This window comes from Mustelus asterias, unplaced genomic scaffold, assembly GCF_964213995.1.
Source record: "Mustelus asterias unplaced genomic scaffold, sMusAst1.hap1.1 HAP1_SCAFFOLD_2408, whole genome shotgun sequence".
Lineage (NCBI taxonomy): Eukaryota > Metazoa > Chordata > Chondrichthyes > Carcharhiniformes > Triakidae > Mustelus > Mustelus asterias.
In genome coordinates this window covers 12177-32847 of record NW_027592353.1, presented here as the reverse complement: position 1 = coordinate 32847, position 20671 = coordinate 12177, and the positions used below count along the sequence as shown (strand labels likewise).

Sequence of the window (20671 nt, the reverse complement as noted above, 5' to 3'; positions counted from 1 at the left end):
CCCTCTTGCAGTCGACCCTATCACCCTGGGAAAAACCCTCTGACTGTCCACCCTATCTGTGCCTCTCATAATTTTGTAGACCTCTTATGATAGCATTATTTTATATTGTGAAATGTTTAATACCTGCAGTGAATTGGACCTATTCTGTGTTTAATTATTTGGGTTTTTTTGTGTGTCAAAGAGATTTGTCTTGCTTCAGTTGTGTTGGGTAAGGAGTAGACAAGGATAGTTTGGCACCTTGTGTCGAGAGGCGGGTCTATTGATGACACCGTCTCCAGGGAGCAGGAAGAGGAGAGGAGGGAGGGATTGGAGCCGGCTCTCAGCGACTTGTTCTGGGTATTTACACAGCCATGAATCTCCGCGGGCTCTTCCAGGACTTCAACCCCAGGTAAAGACGAGCCTTTCACACCGCTCGAGGGGACAGGGAGGGCGGGAGGCCGCTGCTGGGGAGGGAAGAATAAGCAAGGAAGGCCTAATGTGCTCCACAGAAGCCTCGGTCTTGGGTTAGTGTTGCTGCCTGCTCTGTGCTGCCAGCCTGTGATCCCTGGTGACTTTCTGCAGCATCAGTCAGGCTTCAGATTTAGAAGAATCACTGACTGGAAATGTCTAGCCACTTATATAAAAAAAAGTAAAAGTGCAGTTGTAAAAGCTGGTGTCCAAACATTTCAGCCCAGTTTCTAATGCTGTTTTTGTATCAGCACCTACAAGCAGCCCAACATTGCAACAAAAGCCTTATAAATAATAGCAATTTTGTAAAAGAAAATGTATCTTGATGTTTGTTTACAATTCATAGAGATAATTAGCAAATACTAGGGTTGAATACTTGCTGAGTGGTGTGTAATTAAGCAAGACTTGCATTTGTATAGCGCCTTTCAAGATCACCAACCCTCCCCAAACTCTTTGAAAATGTTTTGAATTGGAGTCATTTGTAACATTGGAAACACAGCAGCCAATGTTTGCTCAGCAGGATCCCATGAACAGCAATGTGACTGTGACTAGACAGTCTTTTTCGTGATGTTGATTGAGGGATAATTAAGTTTTTAAAGTTTATTTATCAGTGTCACAAGTAGGCTTACATTAACACTGCAATGAAGTTACTGTGAAAATCCCCTAGTCGCCACACTCTGGCACCTGTTCAGGTACACTGAGGGAGAATTTGGTATGGCCAATACACCTAACCAGCAAGTCTTTCAAACTGAGAAAGGAAACCGGAGCACCCGGAGGAAACCCACGCAGACACGGGGAGAACGTGCAGACTCTGCACAGACAGTGACCCAAGTCAGGAATCAAACCCGAGTCCCTGGCGCTGTGAGGCAGCAGTGCTACCCACTGTGCTGCCCCTATTGACCAGGACACTGGGGAGAACTTGCCTGCGATTCAAAATGGTGCCATGGGATCTTTTATATCTGCATGACAGGACAGACAAGGTCTCGGTTTAATGTCTCATTCGACCGATGGCACCTTTGACAGTGTGGCACTCCCTCAATACTGCGCTAGAGTTACTACCTTGATTGTTGTAGTCAGCTGGAGTGGGACTTAAACCCTTCTCGGGGGGACCAAGTTACCTTTTTAGTCAACCTGACACTGTTCGCTGTTGTTTTTGCAACAAATGCATGTGACAATCAGACAAACCAGAGACAGTCTACATGTATTTTCATTCCCAAATTGTGAGCCACTTCTGACTCAAAAGCGAAAGTGCGACCAACAGAGCCACAGCTCAATTATATGGATTGTTATTTATCTGGATTATAATTCTCAGGTACCCCAGTTAAAGCCTGCATACCTAGGTATGATTATCTGAGTTTTGAGCCAGTTTTCTGAGCAGAGAGAGAGAGTTGCTGCAGCAGGTAGAAAAATAATTACTTTGTCAGACTTGTTTACACTTGAAATCTTGTCTCCTGCCAGTGGAATGGAATGGACACGAGGCGTGATGAAGTGTCCACAGATCCTTTTTCTAACATTTCTTTAAATTTCAGATTTCCAGCATCTACAGTATTTTACTTTTGTTTGTGTGGAGAAGTGTGCACATTGTTAAATCCCAGCACCAGATTAGTGGGTATATAAACATAATTCTGGTACATCACAGTGTGGTGCAAGTTCCAATTGCCCCCAGAGGCAGTACAGTGGCACAGTATTTAGCACTGCTGCCTCACAGCGCCAGGAACCCAGGTTCGATTCCCAGCTTGGATACTGTCTGCACAGTCTCCCCAGGTCTGTGTGGGTTTCCTCCTGGTGCTCTGGTTTCCTCCCACAGTCTGAAAGACTTGCTGGTCATGCTAAATTCTCCCTCGGTATATCCAAACAAGCGCCAAAGTGTGGCGACTAGGAATTTTCATGATAGCTTAATTGCAGTGTTAATGTCAGTCTACTGTGACTAATGAATAAACTTAAGTAACTTAAAAAAAACTTTTCCTGGAAATGCTTTGGAACTTTTTTTTCAGTTTGGGAGGATTTGGGAATTAAAAATACAAGGACTGTGCTGTATCTCGGTTTGGTTGATTGTCACCTGAATTTGTTGCCAATTTTAATTAATGTACACCATTGAACAGGGGCAGGCAAACTGGATGGTTTACAGGTTTAGGTGGCTTGGAGCCTCCTACGAGAGCCATGGTATCTTGGGAATGAAAGTATAGATTGTTAGTGCAGGCACTCTCTCTCTCAGGACCTTCCTCCAAAAAACTAGGATTTCTGACTGTTTGAGAAGAGGTCAGGCTGACACACTGTGGCTGTCCTAATATAGTTGGGTATTCTGTGCAAGCAATCTGAGAGCAGCAGCTACAGAGAATGCTTTAGCATGTTGCAGGCTGCCTGCTGCTGTGAATTGCACAGAGCCACCAAGGGAACTTATAAATATGCACAGAAATTCAAATTTATCTGATTGATGTTCGAATGTTTTGAAAGTGTAAGCACACTTGGGCATGTTTGCAAACCTTGTGCTCAGATAAAGTGTCCAAGAGATATTTCAGACAATGTTAGCACCTAATTTCAATACAGCCCAACACCATACTCAAATAATACACAACTGTGTCAAGTGTCTTCTCTAAGGGACCTTGTGCCTATCCACTGGAACCAAACTCTGGGTGGCTCGCAGTGGTTAATCCCTGGCTGCCTCACAGCACTAGGGACCCGGGTTAAATTCTAGCCATGGGTCACTGTCTGTGTTGAGTTTGCACCTTCCCCCCCATATCTGCATGGGTTCCGTCCAGGTGCTCCGGTTTCCTCCCACAGCCCAAAGTTATGCAGGTTAGGTGGGATTGGCAATGCTAAATTGCCCCTTAGTGTGCAAAGATGTGTAGACTTAGGGGGATTAGTGGGGCAAATGTGTGGGGTTACGGGGAATAGGGCACAGGGTGGGCCTTGGTAAGATGCTCTTTTGGAGAGTCAGTGCAGACACGATGGGCTGAATGGCCTCCCCCTGCACTGTCATTCTATGTCACCATCATTCTATGATGATTCTATGGTAATGCCTGCATTAATTTATCATATTCTGAACGCTGAGAGATATTGTCCGAATTTGAGATACAGGCAAAAGGTCTAGGACACTACAGACATTGGTGTGTCTGGTGAAGATCCAAATTAAGAGAGCTGGTTGGAAATCTATAATAGGTTGACTTCATCATCTTGAAGATTTGCTCCTGAGAGTCTTTGAGGAAATAGCATGAATTATTTTGCAGAAATACAAGTGCTAAATGGAAATATTTATCAATGGTTGTTGTCTAGTTTGACTTCTGGTAGTTACTGATGCTGCTATTAAATCTTTCTGCAGTTCAAGCAGTGAGACCAGTCAGTTGTTGGCGCAGATGCATGAATATTCTGAGGAAAGCATGCACGAAATGCCAGAAAGGAGCATTATAAATAGTTTATTATGTTGACTGTTATGGATAAAAAATTAAAAAAGCCAGAGGTTGCCATGGCTTCAGCATCATTGACAATGAAGACAAATCAATCCCTGGAGAGGGGAGTGGAAAGGTCAGATGATTCAATGTGAAGGGACTGCTTCCTTAATGCCAGGGGTGGAAACTGTGCACTTCATGCACATTGTTTCAGTTGTTTTGATTGCAGTGAAGTTGCCGGGGTGGCACAGTGGTTGGCACTGCTGCCTCACAGCGCCAGGGACCCGGGTTCGATTCCCGGCTTGGGTCACTATCTGTATGGAGTCTGCACATTCTCCCCGTGTCTGTGTGGGTTTCCTCCGGGTGCTCCGGTTTCCTCCCATTGTCCGAAAGCCATGCTGATTGGGTGCATTGACCCGAACAGGCGCCGGAGTGTGGAGACTAGGGCAATTTCACAGTAACTTCATTGCAGTGTTAATGTAAGCCTTACTAGTAACTAATAAATAAACTTTAACTTAAGTCTATGGACATGAAGATATATATATATATATATATATTTCTTTAAAAAATACTCACCAAAATGTCCTAATTGATAGGTGTTACTTCTGCCTCTTACCTCTGATTGTCACTTTCCAACATTATGTTATGAGAAGAGTGGTAGGATTTCACTTCTGTGTCTATGTTGAGAATAAATAAAAGAATGTTGTTCCTATTTATGCAGCCTCGTGCTACTCGGCTCAAGTAGAAGCTGATCTACCCACCTGATGTAAAATGAGCACCTAGTGTGATATGAATAAAAACAGAAAATGCTGGAAAAACTCAGCAGGTCTGACAGCACCTGTGGAGAGAGAATAGAGCCGACGTTTCGAGTCTGGATGATTTTCTGTTTTTGTTTCAGATTCCAGCATCCACAATATTTTGCCTTTATTTTATTACAGTAATGACGGCTCTCTCTCTCTCTCTCTCTCTCTCTCTGTTGCAGCAAGTTCCTGATATATGCCTGCCTGCTCCTGTTCTCAGTCTTGCTTTCTCTCCGCCTGGATGGAATTATCCAGTGGAGTTACTGGGCTGTCTTTACACCGGTCTGGCTATGGAAGCTCATGGTGATCATAGGAGCCTCGGTGGGAACCGGAGTGTGGGCTCGAAATCCACAGTACAGGTGAGGAGTGTCTGCAAATGCCATGCTTCCAGTGACACTGAGTATATTGATGATGGCACCCAGGATTCACCAAGGCAGCTGGGAGGTTTCATTTGAAAAATGCCTCCAAGGATCTCATTCCGTACAGAGTGCAGCCTCCAGCCAGCAATGGTTTGTGTTACTGAGTTTGTCATCGTACAAAGCAGTGGTGGTGAAATGCCATTATACCTCAGGGGCCAAAGAGCAGTGAGTTTACCTTTGCTGCTCTGGATGAAAGCATTTCCATAACAAAATCCTGTTAACAGCTTGTTAAAAACAGAAAACGCTGGAAATGTTCAGCAGGTCTGACAGCATCCGTTGAGAGAGAGGCTGTGTAAAATCAATGACTTTAGATGCAGATTTCCTCCGCTGATGCTGCACTTGCAGCACTTCCTGTTTTGATCTCGGATTCTAGCTCCCAGAGCATTTTGTGTTCGAGTTGTTTCAGCCAGGAGAGGAATGGGACCTTTTTGTTCTTGTTTCGCTCTGCCCGTGTCAGCACTGAGCTCCTCAGGGTCTTATCATAGCACTTGGGCAGACGCAGAATAAGGTTCAGCGCGGCACTTTAGGCAATGCTGCACCAGAATGAACTTTCCTATTTTCTACAAAAACTACCTTGTGGTCTCAGAAGGTTTGTGCCAAATTGTGAGCAGATTTGCGCTATTCACTGTGGGCTTTTTAGGAATCCTGTGGTGAGGTGGCACAGTGGTTAGACACTGCTGCCTCGCACCGCCAGAGATCCGGGTTCAAGTCCCGGTTTGTGTCACTGTTTGTGCGGAGTCTGCACGTTCTCCCCGTGTCTGCATGGGTTTCCTCTGGGTGTTGCGGTTTCCTTCCACGATCCGAAAGATGTGCTGGTTAGATGCGTTGGCCATGCTAAATTCTCCCTCAGTGTACCCAAACAGGCGCTGGAGTGTGGCGACTAGGGGATTTTCACAGTAGCTTCATTGCAGTGTTAATGTCAGCCTGCTTGTGACACTAATAAATAAACTTAAACTTATTTATCCCCAAACTCCTCCCTTGAGATTTTGGGTATCTGACAGAAAGAGGTAACGTAGCTCATTAGTTTTCACTGGATTTGAACTCAGCTCCTGGAGATGACAGAGCTGTGTGCTACTCCATGGACCCTGTCCACCAAATTATTCCTTCTCTTCAATTGTAGATTCATACAATTGTACAACACAGCAGAGGCCATTTGGCCCTTTGTGCCTGTGCTGGCTCTTTTAGAAAAAAGAAATCCTATTATTTCACTCCCTTGGTCTTTCCCTCTGGCCCTGTAGATTTAATGGTTGGTATAATTTGCCTTTTGATGTAGGGTTACTGGAGCGAAAATTACACATTGGAAGGAATAGCAGGAAGACAGGAGCAGCATTGGCAATATTTCGTAATCAGGCTAACTGAATTCAGAGTCACTGAACTCATTCGATGATCATTTTATTAACAATATATATCGTGAACACATGGACACACACGCGGACGGACACACACACACCCTTCCCCTACCTCTGTGTAAGCCCATTGTGCTACAGAGCTGGTCTGTGTGAGGTCTAATGGTGCATGCTCAGTGAAACTGCCTTTCCCTCCTTGATCTGATTTCCAATGTGCTAAATAATTTGGTTTATCCAGTCAGAAAATTGGGATGTATTTAAAGCACTGAAACTTTCTTATGATTGCCAGCAAGAATGGCCATTCATAAAGAATGCCATTGCCCCCCATTTACATACCTCTCGTCCCTCTGTCACCCCTAAGATGGAGCAGCAAGCAACAGGCAGGGGATTATTTTGTTTCAGGCTGTTGTACTCAGCATTCTGATCGCCCTCCTGATTGAATCTGCTTCTCACTCTCCAAGCCTTTGGAGCAAAATATTGTTGAAAAGATTTCAAACACAGAAAAGTCAATTCTGTGGCTAAGTTTAATTTTTAAAAAAGCAAGATGCTACACTAAGTTAAGTTAATTTATTAGTGTCACACGGCACGGTGGCACTGTGGTTAGCACTGCTGCCTCACAGCGCCAGGGACCCAGATTCGATTCTCGGCTTGGGTGACTGTCTGTGTGGAGTTTGCATGTTCTCCCCATGTCTGCGTGGGTTTCCTCCGGGTGTACCGGTTTCCCCCCTCAGTCTAAAAGACGTGCCGGTTAGGTGCACTGGCTATGCTAAATCCTCCCTCTGTGCCAGAGTGTGGCGACTAGGGGATTTTCACAGTAACTTCATTGCAGTGTGAATGTAAGCCTACTTGTGACACTAATAAATAAACTTCAAACATTGACACTGCAAAAAGTCACTGTGAACATCCCCTAGTCGCCACACTCTGGTGCCTAATTGGCTGGCTGACTAATTGGCTGACTGGCTTTCTAACTTAGAAATAGTTTTTCTTCTAAGCCCTTATTATTACGGTTGAAGTATGTTGAATCATTAATCATTTGGTATCCACTGGAAGTTCTATAGCACAATAACAAAAAGTCATTTGATCCTTGGTTATCGCCGAAATTCAAAATGATCCTTTGTACCAAGCAAATTAACGTGAAAGTTAATCAAATTTTGTTTGGTACTAGTCCTGAGATGCTTTGTATTCTTAAAGATGCTATATAAACGCAGGTTGCAAACTGATAGGCCACAATAAAGCACCATTCGGTCCATGGTGCTAGGCCAGCTCTTTAAGGAGCTATCTAATCGGTCCCATTTCCCCCCTCCTTTCAAAGTGAAAAAAACACACTGATTCTGCATCCTCTTATTTAGTCTCTATTAACTTGATTACATTATTAATAAGTTTACTGAAAGGTTCACCTGGTGTGAAAGTGAAAATGCTTCCTGATTTATTCTTTGTTCCTGGTGTTTATCTCTGTTTTTAATGCAGGGCTGAGGGAGAAACCTGTGTGGAATTTAAAGCAATGCTTATAGCTGTGGGAATCCACCTATTGTTGCTGATGTTTGAAGTTCTGGTGTGTGACCGGATTGAACGAGGCACCCACTTCTGGCTGCTTGTCTTCATGCCGCTGTTCTTTGTGTCCCCGGTGTCAGTGGCTGCCTGTGTGTGGGGATTTCGACATGATCGCTCCTTGGAGGTAAGACGCACTCGCTTTGTCAGTCGCGCTAATTTTGTATTTGATGTGATAGCTCCTTGACCAAGCTTTTGGTGAACTGTCCTGATATCTCCTTATGTGACTTGGTGTCAAATTATTGTTTGACAGTTGTTCCTGCAAAGCACTTTGGGATGGTTTCCGATGTGGCAGGCGCTATAAAAATGCCAAGTCGTTGTTAAAATATGATGCGCAGATTACAGTACATTGAAGAACAGCTTCTTCCCTCCTGCTGCCATCAGACTTTTAAATGGTCCTATCACATATTAAGCTGATCTTTCTCTGCATCCTAACTGTAACTTCAACACTACATTCTGCATCCTATCCTTTCCTCCTCCCCATGTTTGATTTTATTTATTATTGTCACATGTATTAACATACAAGTGAAAAGTATTGTTTCTTGCGCGCTATACAGACAAAGCATACCGTTTATAGAGAAGGAAACGCGAGAGTGCAGAATGTAGTGTTACAGTCATAGCTAGGGTGTAGAGAAAGATCAACTTGATGCAAGGTGGGTCCATTCAAAAGTCGGTGACAGCAGCAGGGAAGAAGCTGTTCTTGAGTCAGTTGGTACGTGACCTCAGACTTTTGTATCTTTTTCCCGACGGAAGAAGATGGAAAAGAGAATGTACTCTATGAATGGTATGTTTTGCCTGAATAGCGCGCAAGAAACAATACTTTTCACACTGTATCCCAATACATGTAACAATAATAAATCAATTCAATTCAAAGAATGCTCATATAATAGTATGAGATGGTCAGAATAACTCTTATACTCCAACCTGATCAATGGAATTAGAGCCGCCTTTGGCTGTCACACATCTGTTACTACAAACAAAATCTGACTGACTGACGTAATGGGTTAAATTTAAAGTTATATCTAATTACAGATAAATAGTATTGTGCATACTTGTGACCATCTTAAAGTGTTTTATGATTGCCTGCGTAACATTTTTTTTCTTTTAAATCTGGATACCAGTTAGAAATCCTGTGTTCTGTGAACATTCTTCAGTTCATATTCATCGCACTAAGACTGGATGAAATCATCAAGTGGCCTTGGCTGGTAATTTTTCTTTTATTTATCGATTGCTTTGCATTTCTTTTCTGTGGGGATCAAAAGCAAGGTGGCATGATCTTAGGATTCGAGCCAAGCTGAGGGAAATTGGGCACAACCTTTGCCACGCAAAGGCAGGGAATTTTGGAATTTCACCCTCCCCCACTCCCCACCTTCAAAAGGCTGCAGATGCAGAGGGACAATTAGGAGCTGTCAGTCCTAAGATTAGTGGATTTTGGTTGGGTAAGTGTCATGAGATTTGGAGCTAAGATGGGCAAAGAAAATTGAGAGAAGCATCAGCAATGAAATAATAATTGAAATGTGGAGCAGACACGAGGGGCTAACTGGTCTCCTCCTGTTCTTGTGATATCTTCCTGCTCCAAAGAGATTCTGAGCCCTTGCAATGGACAAAATTGAATCTGACAGCAGCTTCCCTTCCACAGTCCATTACTAATATTGAATATTGTATTGAAGTGTCTCTTAACACGGACATGACCTGCTTGTTGAACTATCTCCCTGTTCCAATGAGGACAATATGTGCTGAATGAAAGTACAGCTGGCTGTTCATATGTACTCGGCACACGCTCCATTTGCTGGTACATGAACTAATTCTAATAAGCTGCTTCAGGAGGATCTACATTTCTTTTCACATTACACGTTAGACTTGGAAAGTTTTATTCTGTCGACTGCTAAAAGCTATGCAGATAAATTTGTTGGCTGCTTATGGAGAAGCAAATAGCCATGCACAATCTGCCATGCACAATGTGCAATAAGCAGCTTACAAGGCCCACGAAGCAAGCTGAGCTGTTTGTGATGTTCTGAGATTGTAATATATGCATTGCTGTTGTTGTGTCTTCAAAGTCGCCAACAGGCATAGAATTATCAAACCTCATCATAAGTAGCACATATTGCTATTGTGAGCGAATGTGTAAATGCAGGAAAATTAGTTTTAAAGCCAGTATCGTTTCTTCAGCCCAATGTTGTTGATTCTTTTTGTAGGTGGTCTGTGTTCCTTTATGGATCCTGATGTCGTTTCTCTGCCTAGTGGTGCTCTACTACATTGTGTGGTCGGTACTATTCCTGCGGTCTATGGATGTGATAGCTGAACAAAGACGGACCCACGTTACAATGGCCATCAGCTGGATGACCATTGTTGTTCCGCTTTTGACCTTTGAGGTTTGTAACTTGGTTTTGGTAATGGGGTCATTGGGTTCTTCAATGACTAAAGTGTCGCCTCTTTTCAAGTGATCAGTTGATCTGATTTTCATTGCTGGAGATACATTGACACGTAGTGGACAGTTTCATTCATTGAGGGAATTTTCAGGGTTTGCCAGTTTGCTTGATTAACCCGGCACAAAAAAGGGCTGACAAGCATTGTGTTTTTGCAAGTCATGCTTAAAAGCAAAATGGTCAGTAGAAGTCTGGAAGCTGCCGCGACAAGGCATGAAACCCCAGTTCAGCTGCCCTCCTCCCGTGTATCTCAGCTGAATTTGGTCATATAATCTTCGACCTCAGATCTCTGGTGCCACTTTGTAGCAATACAAAGTCTTTTGGACTTTCTTTGGACTGGGGAAGGAAACCGGAGCACCCGCAGGAAACCCACGCAGACACGGGGAGAAAGTGCAGATTCCACACAGTCACCAAGGTGGACAACATCACCCGGATGCCCTTTTGACCATTGCTCCTAATATCTCAACGGGCGTTCCTTCCTACTTTATACACCTGCTCTTATTCTCTACGTTGTATGTTTCCTCGAGCTATCTGGCTTATTTATATTCTAAGAGAAGTTCAACTGTAGGGATGGCACAGTAGTTAGCACTGCTGCCTCACAGCACCAGGGACTCGGGTTCAATTCCCGGCTTGGGTCACAGTCTGTGCGGAGTCTGCACATTCTCATTGTGTCTGCGTGGGTTTCCTTCGGGTGCTCTGGTTTCCTCTCACAGTCCAAAAGACGTGCTGGTTAGGAGTATTGTCCATGCTAAATTCTCCCTCAGTGTACCCGAACAGGCGCTGGAGTGTGGCGACTAGGGGATTTTCACAGTAACTTCATTGCAGTGTTAATGTAAACCTGCTTGTGTCACTCATAAATAAACTGTAAAAAAAAAAGTTGATACTTGGATTTGAAAGTGTTTTTCATCAGTCAGGCATTTGACGAGCATGCAAACTCTCCCATTGTTACTGCTGATATATAATAGCCACACGTGTCATTTCCCTTTGCCCAGTATGGAGTGTGCAGCCTCCCCCGACAGACACTCATCATTTTTCTTCTTCTCCACAGATTCTCTTGGTTCACAAACTGGATGGTCACAATAACTTTTCATATATTCCAATTTTCATTCCTCTATGGCTTTCTCTGATAACATTAATGGCAACAACCTTTGGACAGAAAGGAGGGAATCACTGTAAGTATCCATAGTGTTTGTTAGAATTTTATTCTACATCCCATCATTTCGATGCATGTTGTCACAACAGAAAGTGCAGTGGCTCATTACTGTAATGGGAGCTGAATGTGGATTTCTTGTGGTCAATGACGATAGCTATATCCTGATTAAATATTATTTTGGACTAGCAATGTTCATTGCACTTTAGTATTACGGCTCGCAACTGATGTCACATTGTATTACATTGTGTCTGTGTGCCGAGCACCTTGGTTTGAGAGCTAGTTATTTAAAAAAAGCACCAAGTGCAGCATCAAACTTTTGAATGGTCCTACCGCACATTAAGCTGATCTTTCTCCTCCCCCTATCGGTAATTGCAACACTACTACATTCTGCACCCTCTCCTTTCCTCCTCCCCTATGTACTCTATGAATGGTATGTTTTGTCTAGATATATCGCAAGAAACAATACTTTTCACTGTATCCCAATACATGTGACAATTCAATTTTATTATTATTGTTGGTTTTTGCTTCCCTATCCACAATGATTAGGTCAGCTGAGATAACTTATAGAATCCCTACAGTGCAGAAGGAGGCCATTCAGCCCATTGAGTCTGCACTGACCCGCCGACAGAGCGTCTTAACCAGGTCCACACCGCAACCCCATCCCCGTAACCCTGCACACTTATCATGGCTAATCCACCTAACCTACACATCTTGGGACACTGAGGGGCAATATACCATGGCCAATCCACCTAACCATCTTTGGACTGCGGGAGGAAACCAGAGCACCCGAAGGAAACCCAAGCAAACACAGGGAGAATGTGCAAACTCCACACAGTCACCCAAGGTCGGAATCGAACCCATGTCCCTGGTACTGTAAGGCAGCAGTGCTAACCACTGTGCCACCGTGCTGCCCACTTGTCCGTTGGTAGCTGACCTTGTCCTGAGTATTTTATATGTTGGAGTTGCACTTGGTCCTATTGATGATATGATCAATTTGGTTGTTAACACCCTTGCAGTTGGATTGACTGAAAGGTAGAATATTGGTTTTACAACTTGCCTGGTATTAACCCCATTGAGTTCAACAGAGAGAGTCGGTGGGGGGGGGGGGAGGGGTGTGTGTGTGTGTGTGTGAAACCAGTGTTGCACTCAATCCCATCAGTTTCCCATGAGAGGGTTAGGTTAAAATTTGTCCCTAGTAATTTATATACTCAAAAAAAATATAGGAAGGATATCAGAGGTAGGTTCTTTACGCAGAGAGTGGTTGGGGTGTGGAATGGACTGCCTGCAGTGATAGTGGAGTCAGACACTTTAGGAACATTTAAGCGGTTATTGGATAGGCACATGGAGCACACCAGGATGATAGGGAGTGGGATAGCTTGATCTTGGTTTCAGATAGAGCTCGGCACAACATCGTGGGCCGAAGGGCCTGTTCTGTGCTGTACTGTTCTATGTTCTATGTTCAAAATAATGATGGGGTGAAGAAGGAAGTGAGGTTGGAATTGGTAAATTAATTTTATTTGTTTGCTAACAAATAGAGTCTGAGAATATCTAAATGGAGTAGATACTGCGGGGATGTACGGGTGAGTGAATTGTTTTTGATTAAGATATGGGTTGAATGTTTTATTTTTGTAGTTCAGTGTTGATGTAGCGCCAAAACTGTTTTTGGGCATTTAGCAGCTTTTGTTGCTGACAATGCCATTGATTGTTCCAACATTGCCACGTCGGAATTGAAAACCTCCAAGACGGTGTTATAGCTGATCATGTGGGATGGAGAGGGTAAGGTTGGAAGGAGAGGCTGGCTCACACCTTCCGGTCTCCAGATTGCCAGCGATTGGAGTATCTCCCAAGATGCGCTTTGGGATCCCATGGAAGCCCTACTCGCTGACTCTGTGGGAATTGCCTGGAAAGTTTGAACTTCCAAAGGGAAATTCCCACACTTGCTTTGACCCTCCGAAAAAGTCCCCAACTCTGAGTTAGAGTCAGAGATTTCAGATAGTTCGGACTTGGATAGTTACCCATGGAACCATAGAAAAGTTACAGGACAGAAGTAGGCCATTCAGTCCACCCAGGTGCCCTTTCTAATCCCACCTTCCTGCACCCAGCCCAGAGCCCTGTAGCTTACGGCATTTAAGGTGCAGATCCAGGTACTTTTTAAAAGAGTTTAGGGTCTCTGCCTCCACCACCAACTCGGGCAGCGAATTCCAGACACCCACCACCCTCTGCGTAAAAAAGTTCTGCCTCACGTCCCTGCTACACCTACTGCCACTTACCTTGAATCAGTGTCCCCGGTTCCAGACTTCTCCACCAAGTGAAACAATTTTATCCTGTCCACTCTATCACTTCCCCTCATAATTTTGTACACCACCTCTATCAAATCACCCCTCAGCCTTCTTTGTTCCAAGGAAAACAAGTGCAACCTCTCCAATCTCTATTCATAGCTTCACATTTCTAGCTCTGGCCACATTCTTGTAAACTTTCTCTGCACTCTCAGAAAATGTTAGGCTGAAAAATTCTGGTCTGACACACGGGTTACTATACAACTGACGCAGCTCACCCCTCAACCACCCTGACTCGCTTCCCTACCCAACCTGACTAACCCCTCAGTACCCAACTCTCCCAACCCCCTAACCAGACCTGACTAGCTCCTGACCCTGACAACCTCTCCTGACCCACCCACCCTACCCATTTACCTCATCTATCTACCCACTCCCAAGCCACCCTTTCACTGAGAAACTTGGAGAGCTTGAAACATTCACCAGAATATGGCAGTGACTGCCGGAAAAAAGAGGTTTTGTCTTTGGCCCAGATTCTCTCTGCTGTTCTGTGAGGATTTCTGCGCTGACAGAGTTCTGCAGGATTCTCCATCGGAAGTCAGCCTTTTCAACTTGGTCATTGGCTCTGATTGAAAGTTTTGGGCCTTTATCGAATTGTTCAAGTTGGGAATGAGATCTTTTCCTCCGAGCAGAATGCTGCTTTGTTCACAGACTCACTCTGTTGAATTCTAATGAAGCCAGGTTGGTCATGGGCTGGGGTTCAGAATCTCAAACTTTGTGAGTCCAGAATTTGCTGTTGAATTGTTGCAATTTGATACTTAAAAACTGTCAATATTTCCTACTCTTTAAAAAGTGGGCGGCACAGTGGTTAGCACTGCTGCTTCATGGCGCCGGGACCCGGGTTCAATTCTGGCCTCGGGTCACTGTCTGTGTGGAGTTTGCACGTTCTCCCCGTGTCTGCGTGGGTTTCCTCCGGGTGCTCCGGTTTCCTCCCACACTCCAAAGATGTGCGGGTTAGGTGACTGGCCATGCTAAATTGCCTCATACTGTCAGGGGTATTAGCAGGGTAAATATGTGGGGTTACGGGACTAGGGCCTGGGTGGGATCATGGTCGGTGCAGACTCGACGGGCTGAATGGCCTCCTTCTGCACTCTAGGGATTCTTTGATTCAAACCAAAGTCAACTGTATTAATGTAATGGACTTGATTCCTAATAGAGCTGTCCAGTGATACAAAAGGACTTTTGAAATTTCCCACGTCCGCTAATTTTGTTATTTTTGTAGGGTGGTTTGGAATCCGCAAAGACTTCTGCCAGTTCCTTCTGGAGATCTTCCCTTTCCTGCGGGAATACGGAAACATTTCGTACGAACTTCACCATGATGACAGCGAAGACTCTGAGGAGATGCCCGTACCAGAGCCTGCTAAGATAGCCCCAATGTTCCATAAAAAGACTGGGGTAGTGATCACCCAGAGCCCTGGGAAATACTTTGTCCCCCCTCAAAAGCTCAACATTGACATGCCTGATTAACGTTGATTGGAGAGAGTAATAGACTTGGGAATTAAATAGTACTGTCTGGATATGGTACATTTATGTTATACATGCACTAAGCTCTTGTATAAATTGGACTCGGTCTGGCACATGGAGCTCTGCTGCCAAATATGTAAAATTGAATCCATCAAGTCTTCTGTTTTCCGTGGGCTTTTTTTTTTGTTAGTGGGGAACAGAACTGCTTTCACTAAGGTTACACTGAAGAAGAAGGAAAGGAAGATGCTGGTATTTTATTCCCACATTGACAACAGGCAGGGTTCACATTTTAATATAATCTTACTCCTGGCAATTGCAAGCTTTGCATATATTAAAAATTGAATGATATAAATAAAACAGCAAATTTAATGCTAAAAGAAATTTGAATGAACTGGCAATTAGAATTGAGCAACTTTGAATTCAGGGGAACTAAGTGGAGCATAATAATAATCAGCAGTGATGGGGTAGGGAAAGCTCAAATTACCAGTCTGCCTGCAGTGACAATTGGGAGCAACGGTTATGACTTTTCAGAACTGAGGAACTGGAAATGTTCCTCCATCCTTTTCCCCCTTGCAGGTGATCTATGTCTGTTTACTATAAATAGACAATTAAAGGCAAACTTCTGTATTCTTTATTTACCATTGGATAATCCATGCAGTCACTTTACAACTTCAGTTGAAGTTCTGTTTTGATTGCAGTGCTTACACATGTTTAGGGGAATAACCTTAAGTCAGCGCTTCACATGAAATACAGAAGCAGCTTTTTTTAAAATACTGGTTCAGCCTGATCCTCTTCATTGTGCTGAGTCTTTACAGAAAACGTATTCGGGTCTGTTCATCACAGCTTGTTAGAATATTTTCCTTCCACGGAAGACAAGCCATTCAAATATTATAAACCTGGACTCAGTAATTTAACAGAGACCTCTATAGTACTACGTGTTTGCAACCACCCATGTGTATAATGATCTCCCTTTTTAATGAGAATCTTCCTGGAAAGAGGATTAGGAATGCTTCTTGTGTATCCAGGGAAAAGAATATATTTTCTCTGTGTGCCCGATGCATTGCATTGTTCTTGGTCTTAATCCTAACAAAGACATGGAGTGCAATAATACATGTTGTGTAGGAAGTAAATGTAACTTTTTAATGCATGAACAAAAATTTGAATAACTATTTTGTTGTGTAACATGTTAAAATGCATTACCCAATACCATTGGGTACCAGTTTAATCCCAGTGAAGGGCATATCATACATTTTGAGTAACTTAAATACCTGTCGAATTAACACCTGCCCTTGTCAAAGGATGTTTGGGCCTGGTTAGGTGCTGGATGCAATGTAAGAGACTGCTGTAATATATCAAAGCCTACAGTGCTCCCCTCCTAGATCTAATGGGTGTGTGTTCTTTGAATGGAGACTGAAACATCTGCTTGCTTAGATCTGTAAATGGAAAGTGATGGGGTTTATGGCTGTCTAAAGCATTTTAAATGATATTATGGGGTTTGAGATATTTACACATGCTCTGATTGTTTGGAAGATATTGTAGCTTATTGAGGTTTATGGAAACGGTACGGTATTATTGATACAGAAGGAGCCAAATGATGAGTCCCTTTAGCAATGCATCAAAGGTCAAAAACCAGTTTCAAAGCATCTGTTCTTGTAATTTTATATGTCTGCATTATATGAAATTTGTGTACCGTGTTGTAAGAACCTAAGAAATAGGAATGAACTGTATGGCTCCTTAAGACTGCTGTGCCTTTCAGTGAGATCATGGTTCTTTTTTTAATGCTTTTATTTCAACTGCGGTTCATAAAATGGCCCTATTTCCTGTTTAAATACTGTAGTTAACTGTTCTACATCATTGTCAACTAATCTTGAGTGACTGACTCAGTACTGTTAATCTCAGTCCAAGACAGGAGTTAACTTTGCAAAATTTGCCCTATCAATCTTATGATCCTCCTGCAAAATTCTATTGTGATTGGAAAAGAAAAGTAAAATTCTATTTAATGTAGACAATCTCTGATGAAGTGACTTGCACTCTGTTTCCTTAAATTTGCGGCTACAATCTCCAAATCTTGAATTGTCTAAAACTGTGCAGTGAACTTAAGGAAAGCTACATTTAATTTGCATCAACCCAGCCTGGCTAAATTGTGAAAAGGTATCTAATTGTCTGCTATCTTAAGTTTCTAATTATCTCACCTTTCCAAACAATCCAAGCCAACATACTTCAGATGCTTAAAATCAGACATGAAAACAGAAGATGCTGAAAATGCTCAGCAGGTTGGGCAGCATCTGTGGCGAGAGAGAGAGGCAGAGTTGATGGGTGGGATTTTACAGTCTCGCTTGAGCGAGACTGGAAATTCCCACCCGAGGTCAACAGACATTTCCGTTGCCCGCTCCAATTCCGTGGCAGGCGGGGCGGTAGAATTCCGGCGAATATTTCAGTTCTGTGACCTCTCACAGATGCTGCCTGACCTCCCATGAGATTATCAGTTGACTGACCTGAATTTAGAAAGTTGATTTGGTCTTTAGAGTGATCACAAGAAAAGTGATACTACAGCTGGGCAACACTATAGTAGGGTTCACTGTAGTTTTTTTTAAATCATAAAACTTCTGGTGGCTTCAAAGCTGTTTCTGAGTTTATATCAAGACGTACTTTTGGAGATCCTGTCTGTGTCTGTCATCTATACTAACATTTCATCACTAAAAGCTGTTTTATTGTTAGGATCCCAATATCTCGCCCTTCATGTTTTCCCTTCTGATTTTTATTGGGTGGGATTTTTCCAGTCGCGCTCAATCCAAAACCGGAAAGCCCCGCCTGAGGTCAATGGACCTTAGCATGGTCTGCACCCCCCCCCCCCCCCCCCCCCCCAGGCCCACTATGATTCCTGTGGCAGGCGGGACGAGATAATCCCCCCCCCCCCCCGCAATGTATCACTGGTATGTGCAGGCGGTGCTGCATATGAACACCATTGGGGTCACATTAACCTAATGGACTTTTTCCTAACCTGCTGTGCCTGATCTTCAGTGCAATGATTTCAACAGGATGATAAAGTGGGCAGCTTCCACCGTTATTGGGAAAAGTCACGCTCCACCAGATTGCAATTGAAAATTATCCCTGTATGTTTTGAGCAGTGATTGTCAGTCACTGAAGGAAAGATTTATCATTTTCTGGCCTTGTGAATCGGTCGTTTCTGTACAGAATTGTCTTGAGTTTTGGGATGTCATCTCATGTAGCAACTTTTTAAAAATCATTTTATCTGCCCTAAATTAGCCAGTTTTGCAGACAGTGTTTCACAATGCAACATTGCTGCTGTTATATTGAAACTTTTCTTGTTCATTTCGCCTACCGTTTTAAATTACTCTTGAATCATCTGACAAGCCACCTATATCTAGATTAGCTCCCTTGGATCATCATGAAAAAAATCAACACATATGATGGCAAGGATCCCCAAAAAAGATGTCGTTCCTGTTTCAAATTGTATTACTAAGTTAATTTTATGAATATCCAATATGTAGTTTTTACCAAAACTTAAACTGTTGCAGGGGGAGAGGAGGGTGGGAATTGTGCTTTCTATATGAAATGGTTATGTAAACGGGTATGATGTGTTAAGTATTTCAAACCTAAAAGTTTCTAAGCCTTCAGCAGCGCAGATTCGTGTGTTGATCAAGGAGGAGAGGGAGCAAAGTAGGAACTCTCAGCAGGCCTGAGAAGGAAAAGTGCAATCATTTTGTGTAGAATAGTAAATACTTATTGTTGGACCAGAGATTGACATTTTGTGTTTTGTTTTCTTTTGTGTAATAATATTTGCGTAATATCTGTGAATGTGTATTGTGTACATGCTGCTTTACGTTCAGTAAAAATAAAATAACTAAATGTTTCTGAATTCTGTTCCTTTATCAGAAACCAGCACTATGCACACATTGGCTCAGATTTTGCCCTCAAGGGTACATCAGGTTGGGGGGCGGGGCAGGGGGTGGGTAGTGCATGCCCCATGTCGGTGGGAACTCTGATCCATTTTGATCAACTCAAGGCAGTTGCTAAATTGCCCACGTGATCAGTGTCCTGACTGGCAACTCGCTCTTTGAGAGCATGGAAAATGGGGCAGAGCAGCTCAGACCTGCAGTAAGAGATACAGGTTATGGGAGGCTGCAGCATAACAGGAGGGTGATTCAGGTAATCACGAATGCTCCAAACTTCAAAATTAATAAATAATCCAGGCCTATTACCAGTGATCTCTCTAACCTCATTTATTTATAGAATCCTACAGTGCAGAAGGAGGCCATTCGGCCCATTGAGACAATCCCACCCAGGCCCTATCCCCATAACCCCATGCACTTACCCTAGCTAGTCCCCCGGCACTCAGGGACAATTTAGCATGGCCAATCCACCTAACTCGCACTTCTTTGGAGTGTGGGAGGGAACCGGAGCACCCAGAGGAAACCCACGCAGACTCCACACAGACAGTGACCCAACCTGGGAATTGAACCCGGGTCCCTGGCATTGTGAGGCAGCAGTGTTAATCATTGTGCCACCATGCCGCACCTGATTTAGGCTGATTTGATTTGATTTATTATTGTCATGTATTAGTATACAGTGAAAAGTATTGTTTCTTGTGCGCTATACAGACAAGGGTTGGTCTGTGATCTCAGACTTTTTGCTGCTTCCTGTATTATACCACCTATGAATAGCAGAGTGGGTTTTCCACTGAGCAAACACATGTTGGTAACATGACGACAGTTGACTCCCATGTGACATTCCAGCCTGCTAACACCGATCTTTTAAATTGGGTTATACACAAACTACCTGAAAATTGTTCTGAACTTGCAATAGGAACAGAATTGCTGGATGAAAAGAGACCAAGGTCCATCTGGCTTGCCTTCTACCATCCTGGTATTTGATAAAATAACAATGAAATTGTTGATTAAGCATACAATTGATGTCGATCAATTGGAGTCAGTGGACTGATCAGTATTTAAAACTCTGCGACCAGCCTGAATGAGTATGCCACTACAGTAACCAACTTCATTAGTGTGTAGAAGACCGTGTGCCAAAGAAGCAAATCTGTGTGTTTCCCAACTGGAAACCATGGATGAACAGGGATATCCACTGCTTGCTGAAGTCCAGATTTGAAGCGTTCAAGTCAGGCGATCCTGACCTATGCAAGAAAGTAAGAAGTCTCACAACACCAGGTTAAAGTCCAACAGGTTTATTTGGTAGCAAATACCATAAGCTTTCGGAGTGATGCCCCTTCGTCAGATGGAGTAGTTATCTGTTCTCCAACAGTACACAGACACAGAAATCAAGTTACAGAATACTAATTAGAATGCAAATCTCTACAGCCAGCCAGGTCTT

The 20671-nt window shown here is 43.4% G+C and overlaps 1 protein-coding gene across 1 annotated transcript; it reads left to right on the top strand.

Moving 5' to 3' along the window:
* The first annotated feature begins 286 nt into the window (after positions 1-286).
* On the top strand, positions 287-19196 carry tmem185 (transmembrane protein 185). The gene is made up of 7 exons (XM_078207514.1): positions 287-388; positions 4816-4992; positions 7866-8073; positions 9068-9151; positions 10142-10318; positions 11421-11544; positions 15081-19196. Exons 1-7 carry the CDS (start codon positions 351-353, stop codon positions 15323-15325), a joined length of 1053 nt encoding a protein of 350 aa, XP_078063640.1. The 5' UTR covers positions 287-350; the 3' UTR covers positions 15326-19196.
* The last annotated feature ends 1475 nt before the right edge of the window (positions 19197-20671 follow it).

Bases quoted from the DNA above. Each gene is read 5' to 3' on its own strand.
- tmem185 (XM_078207514.1), top strand. From the start codon at position 351: ATGAATCTCCGCGGGCTCTTCCAGGACTTCAACCCCAG. The intron at 389-4,815 runs GTAAAGACGAGC...TCTCTGTTGCAG, and splicing joins TTCCAGGACTTCAACCCCAG to CAAGTTCCTGATATATGCCT. The intron at 8,074-9,067 runs GTAAGACGCACT...TCTGGATACCAG, and splicing joins GACATGATCGCTCCTTGGAG to TTAGAAATCCTGTGTTCTGT.